A 7,082-nucleotide genomic window follows, 5' to 3' on the forward strand; every position below is an offset into this window, starting at 1 on the left:
TTACAAACACGGAAACTAAGACCTAGCAGTTACCTTGCAGGTATATTCTGTGTATGTTTCTAGTTCTCTACTATGTTAGAGTCATTACTTAAAACACAGTCCTTGGGTTATTCCCTCACCCCCCAAAAATCAGCAATGGTTCACACAATCTTAGGAGAGTGTTTCACAGGTGAAGCAAAAGGGTTCAAAAAGAATGTGTAAATGTTCCTTAAAGGATGGAAGAAACAAATCTATTTTAAACATATGCAAGAAATTTGTCTGTACTGATACAATACACACAGATGTAAATAACTTTTATTTCAACTCCTTACTTTTTCTTGACTAATTACTGCTTAATTTCATTCTGCTCTATTTTTTTCAGTAGCCATTTAGGTTCAGTCATAAAAATTCCCTCAGTTTTAACGACTTTCGGTACACTATTCCTTACTATTGTCAAACAGTTCTATGAAATTTTTATTCTAGAGTTCTGAACACCATAATAAAAAAAAAAAAAACACAAACCACAAAAAAACCCCCAAACAAATGCATAATATCATAGCATCTAAGCACCTCGATTCATTTATTACCTCCCTTGGAAAAGCAGACAAGTTGTAGAACATGGTTGGCCTCTTGATACTGAAAGATAATGGTATCACCCGTGAGCCACACTATAAGAAAATCTTAAAAGTGGCAATAAATTACTTGGGGAAAGAATGTTTTGGGGTTTTTTTTCTCCTTCTACTACAAGAAAAGTACAGTAAATTTGTATATGTTAGAGTTTCAGAGAAAATAAACTCTTCCACTGAACCTTAAGTGAAAGACTATGGTAAAAATTAGATTCTGTATAGTCCTTTATTTTGTACTTTTATTAACAAAACCTGGAATATAAAACCATACTATATGCATCAATATTTAAGTTTAAAACACAAAATTAATTTTGCACTGAAAAATTGAGAAATATTTGCCCAGAAGAGTGCAGAAATGTCTAGCCCTACCCATATCATAACTGCAACATGCTCCTTGTTTCAGAAGGTGTTTACTTTCATTTTTCTATTTTCTGTGCTATTGTATTTCCTTTCTTTGACAATCACAAAACATAAAAATAATATAACTATTTCAAACGTTGAAGGGCTGATTATGCTCTCAGTTACATTACTGTAAACTAGAAATAATAAATAACCTGAGGTTGGCAAAGTTACATCAGCATTCAAATGGGGAGAGATGAAAACAAAAATCAGAAGGATTGAGGAAACATGTCGATGACACTGAACTAGATTATCTCCCGTAACTGTTTCTTCTGCACCACCAAAAAGCTTAACCCCTTCCCTCATCCTTACCCCACCAAACAGCATGTGGAATTTCCATCTGCAACAAAACTTCCTCAATGCAGAGTTAAGGATGCCAGGTCATAAATTTAAACCAACATCTTCCAGACCAGAGGGCATGATGTTGGCATCAGGTATGTTAGAGGATTGTATAGCCTCTGTGCAACCTTGGCACTGCTTGGTGATGACCATGTAATACTGAGGGGCTCTCAAATCACTCCAAAATCCAGACCGCCTCCTAATACCTTTAACATCCTCTGAGCTACTTCAGCGCAGCACACAGCTCTATGAATTAGAAAGACATCTCTCTATACAGGTAACAATAATTAGAGTTACATCTTGACTTACTGTTAGTACGGACAAGTTGAGGTATTACGGACCTCAAATTTGTCTGGCTGAAGAAAAACATTATAATAGCCCTTGCTCATAAATCCTCACAGTGGCTAATCTCAGACGGAAGTTGTGGGGCTATTTGATGCCCATTAAATACAGGGGTTTTTTTCCGGATACCATAGGAATTACAAGGCCTCATGCAAACAGTGAAGTAGCACAGCTTCATAGATTATACAGATGTAAGGGAATACACTAATCATCTCATGAAGAACATAAAAGACATACACAGCAGTACCACAGACTTCAATCCCTCCTGCTAGAAGAGAGCCTCAACAGTAAGTTCACTGATATTGACCAATTATATTAGCATTATTTTCATTACTAAGTGAGGACTTCTAGTCTCCTACTGCTTCTTGAATATCTATTTTTTTTTATATTACCATCCAAATCCAATAACAAGACTATTTGAAAGACGGGCATGGGTTCTGTCTTAATTAAAAAAACCCAAAAAAACAAAAAACCAAAACAAAAACCAAACCACTAAAAAAACAAACCACAATAAAACAAAATAAAACTGCAAGGAAACTGAAAATGCTATAAGAGGACCCAGCATTTCACAGAATCAAACCTGTGGGATAGGAATAGCCGGTTTAGCCTGAAAAGTTAATCCATACAAAACGCATGCACTTCCTTTCTTGCTGTTATATCTTAAGAGGACTTCATAAGGTTATCACCATTTGCTCCCCCTGCCAAAGATAGCATATCTAGTATATGTACTTTTAAGCTAATTTAAAATAAACTCGGGCATTTGTTTCCACTTGCCCTTGTTTCCATGTCAACAGCACTTAATGAATGCATCATTCCAGGAAATGTCAATATGGAGCAAAGAAGAATGAACAAGCACTGCAAACTTCACACATGGCATACATCCTTCACAATCATATCGCTTTAATGAAAACAGGTGAGGTCACCTGCAGCATTAGCAAATGCTTTGTAATACATTCTGACCCAGATGATTTTTCACAGTTCAGTAACACCACGTTTGAAGTTTTCGCTGCAAACAATACACCCACAGGACTGACCAAGTGCGGGTACAAGAGAAGCAACCAGCAATTACTGTGTTGACTTCTGTTACTTTGATCTCCGGGTCATGACCTTTGCTTTCACACAATCTTCAAAGTAGAGATTGTAGAATAGGTTATTTTAGAGGACGCGTTGTTTTGTAGGCTATTTTTCTGAGTTTCTTCCTTCCTGTTTGAGCCAAAAGCCTTTAAAACTTTCCTATCACCGTTATATTTTAGATATTCTGCTTTCCTTTGCCCTCACCCCCAAGATATCCCTTTACAAAATATCACCTCCCAAATACAGAAAGCTTAAATAAATAAGATTAAAAAATAAGAACTTATGGCATTTTTTGGGGTGTTTGGGGGTTTTGGTGGTTTTGGTTTGGGGTTTGTTTGGTGGTTTATTTTGGGTTTTTTTCAGAAGAAATGAAAGCCGCTTTACAATGATGGAAAAAGCCATGAGTTTTTAAAATGAACCAAACAAGTTTGCTTATAAAAATACCGCAGAAGGCAACTTTCAATTTTCTTTTCCTTCCCAAGCAAAAATTCCAGTAACAAACATAGAAATGTTTTCAACAATTTGTTCTCCTACACATTTGAAAGGTAAGGAGGAATAACAGGGGTGGAGAAAAAAAATAGGGGTGGTTTTTTTTTCTTTTTTCTAAAAAAAAATCCCACTCAAATGTTACTATGTTTCTTAGAAAAAAATAACTACTTTGAGAAAAGGTCACAATGTTTTTGTATAAAACCTACTTCTAATTAAAAACTAGGGAAAAGTTTTAGTATTGAAATGGATAGAAATGGTATACAAATGGATTACCTGAGGAACCAGACCATAACTTCTTGACAAAAAGCATAGCTTTATACATTTTCCAAGTATTTATGATAAAAACTAATTATTTTTAAAAGATGTAATATTACTTTATATCTCTGTTAGTAATATCACAATAAATCACTAGACCTTGAGTTTTTAAAAATTTGATTTTTTGCATGTTTAATGTTGAGATTTTTGGGGTTTTAAAGATCTTTTCAGTTTGTTGGAATGAGAAGATTAAGTAAAGCTTTGATTTCTAGCACCTTTCTCTTTCTGGTTAAGGAATTAAATAGCCTGAACTCTAATTGAACTCAGTAGGAACAAAATTAAAGCTCAATGAAAAATGAAGCTGTGGTTCCAACGGTCACTGCAAAAATTTACAAAAATAAGTTCCTATTCAGAACAAAACAAAACCATTTAAAGCTTATGGTAAAGCAAAATATTTATATGATTCTGGTTCACTGAAATGCAATCTTTTGATGATTTCTGTGTGACAAATTTTCTCAAAAAAAACCTTGTGACAAAAAAGTTACTCCAAACGATTAAAAAAAATGCTGAAATGGCCCATTTCAAATGTTTGCTTTTGAGATTTGAAGCAATACATTTGATAAAATACAAATACTTTCTCACTCAGGAGAGTCTGCTGCTGTTAAATCTGTGAGATAAATCCGTACACTTGGGGAAGGAAGAAAAAAGTTGTGTCCAAGATACTTCAGAACGTGTATTCAAAACTCTGAATTAGCTATTCAGAGTAAAAATAGCAGAGCACTTTTAATCGGTTCCACCATGTATTCCCCTAAAGATAGAGGGATAAGTAGGTAGATAGATAGATGGATGCTTTTGAGCATTTTTGAGTTTAATGTAGTCTGGCAAACACATTTCATGTAACGTAACAAATAATTATGGACAAGGATCAGGAAGCTTTCATTATAGCAGCAGAACCATTAATCATTCAACTAATTAGAAGTCCATTTTTCTTTCTTAAAAGAACTTTAATTAACCTAGTTTATATGGGAATAAATACCAAGGTTTTTAAAAAATTGAGGGGAAAGAAAATGGACGCAATGGTGCAGTTGCCAGCAGATGCATAAATACAATCACTTCACACTTTGACATGGTGGTTTGCCACGATGTGACCTAAAACTACCTTGACCTCCCTGAAATCAACATTTTTGCATTGAAATGAAACAACAGACATGCTTGTTTTGATGTATGGCTGTGTGACATATTATAAATATTACATCACATAACGACAGATGATGTCAATCAATAAAGAATTTTTTCAGACAGCACTAAATGAACCATGGGTTCTTGCCTCTGAATGGCTCCTTTAACGTACTACTTTTGCTTAAATGATTAATAGGAGACATATTGTCAGAAAACATACTTAAAGTGAAAAACAGTAAACTGTAGAAATATCATTCATTTTTCAGGCAATTCTCTAGTGCAAATGTCACATAAATTTACATAGAAACAGCACTATTAGACTCTCGTAAGCTGGATAGTAGGCATACCTTCCACTTAAGTGTGAAAGCAATGGGAAAATACTTTATTATAAAGTCTAGGCTGTTCTATTTGGTGAAAACCAAAAAGCTACAGCTGAGTTGAATTCAAATGTTGAAAGTATTTAGGCTAAAGATAACCTAGAAATCCTTCTCCAAATGTTGGAACAAATGTTTCAACCTACAGCATTTACAAGCAATGAACTAGTGCATCGAATTCATGCCACTTCCCAATAAACCTGCTTTTAGTCTCCGCCACATACTAACTCCTACAGGAGAGTTTGGATTACCTGATGATAAAATCAGAGTTTTATTATATACCTCTGAATACTGCGGGTTACCTGCTAATAAAAAGTAAGCTCAGGCTCCGCAAGGTTGGCAGCACAGTGACCAGTGCCGCTTGGCTCCGACTTGCCTCAGCCAGCCATTTTCAGCTGATATGAAAAATGCCAGCACACAAAGACTGAAGTCTTGCATCAGATGTGAGCAAGCAAAAAGAAATCAAATTACTTTTTTTTTTTTTTTAATAATCAATGTCTCACTTGTCTAAAGGTTATAGCTGTTGAAAATTCTGTCACTTCAGCAGACAATCCGTAAGTTTTGGATCTATAAACACAGTCATCATCAGCCACGGGCATCTTTATTTTTAAAAAAATAACCCTTGTAATTTTTAGCAACATTTCAGTTGGATCAGTTAGGCATATAGCATTTTATCAGTCTTCCATATCAATTTTCAGATGACTTTTTGTGTAATCTAGTTCATTAAAATTACATTATAGAGATTGTTTGGGTTTTTTTTAATTTGAAACTGAACACTAGCTGCTCTAAGTAAAGCAGCACAATACAGGAGTCCTGTCTTCTGGGTTCTTTAATAGCACCTTGATTACTATAGTAGAAGAAACTCATCACCATAATTGAATGTTAGCAGAAAACAATGCAACTGTCTATCTTAGTGATTTTTTTTTATTATTATTGACTGTCACCTTTAGTGTATGTAAATGTTGTCTTACCTTGCGAATGTTAGCAGAAAACAATGCAACTATCTTAGTGATTTTTTTTTTTTATTATTGACTGACACCTTTAGTGTATGTAAATGTTGTCTTACCTTGGCCTTAAAGAAGGAAGGGCCATAAGTAGGCACACATGAGCACCTGCACTCAGGAAATCCTGTGCACCCCTGCTCAACTCAAACATGTGCTGTATAGCACTGAAATATTTCTTGAAATAGGGTTCCTGAGAGTGATGCTGCTGAAATGTGGTAACTCAAATTCTCAGGTGTTTCATGGAAGAATATGCCACAATGATTTCAGAATAAGGTTGATATTTGTTTGAGACTGTGAGTTGGTTTTAGTTTAATATTTTTCCCATAATAAAACAAAACTAGACATACTTTATCATATCTACAAGTGAAAACACTGACCTGTACCTCTGGTAGTCATCTTCATCCTTTTCTTTGCAGACCAGTTCATTTGGGCAGGCCATGTTTCCAAGCAAACTGAGATACTGTAGTGAGGGTACAACTTCAGCCAAATGGTCCAAAAGGCTTTCTAGTTCTGTTATGTGTCAGAGGTTTTGGGTTAAGGATTCAACGACATTAATGAAAGAAGCATTTAGTTGCATTACTGCAGATTTAAACATACATTTCAAAAACTGACGATCAAATTTAGTAGGGCATTCAGGGAAACGTCACATTAATTGTTCCAAGGGCAAACAGGGATAAACGTCAGTCAGTTTTTTGGCATGGAATGAAAGAATTTGGCTGTTTTGTCATTCTTTTCTCCTCCTTTCTTTCCTAGGTGGTTCACTACAAAACATTAAAACTTTGACAAAATGATGGATGCTTGTGTGGTAAAATGGCTAGCAATTGCTGGAGCCATGAAACTTTTCCAGCATGGAAACAAACAGTGAGTTTCACAGCACATTCATCACTAATATATTCAGTCCACTGCAAAATGAGTTCAAAAAAAAAAAAAAAAAAAAAAAGGGGGGCAAGCTAACAAGGAAGAGGTTGTGCCCCAAAAAAAGGAGGTCTAAGCGAAAAAAAAAAAAAAAAAAAAAAAAAATT

At 34.9% G+C, this 7,082-nt stretch overlaps 1 protein-coding gene across 1 annotated transcript in view; it reads right to left on the reverse strand.

Moving 5' to 3' along the window:
- Positions 1-7,082, reverse strand: part of LRMDA (leucine rich melanocyte differentiation associated) — a 678,070-nt gene that overhangs the window by 285,992 nt on the left and 384,996 nt on the right. The window contains exon 4 of the mRNA XM_009641864.2: positions 6,438-6,577. Coding sequence (XP_009640159.1) covers positions 6,438-6,577 — 140 coding nt within the window. The remainder of the gene's footprint in view (positions 1-6,437; positions 6,578-7,082) is intronic.

The sequence above is a fragment of the Egretta garzetta genome, unplaced genomic scaffold (assembly GCF_000687185.1).
Source record: "Egretta garzetta isolate BGI_Z169 unplaced genomic scaffold, ASM68718v1 scaffold56, whole genome shotgun sequence".
Classification (NCBI taxonomy): domain Eukaryota; kingdom Metazoa; phylum Chordata; class Aves; order Pelecaniformes; family Ardeidae; genus Egretta; species Egretta garzetta.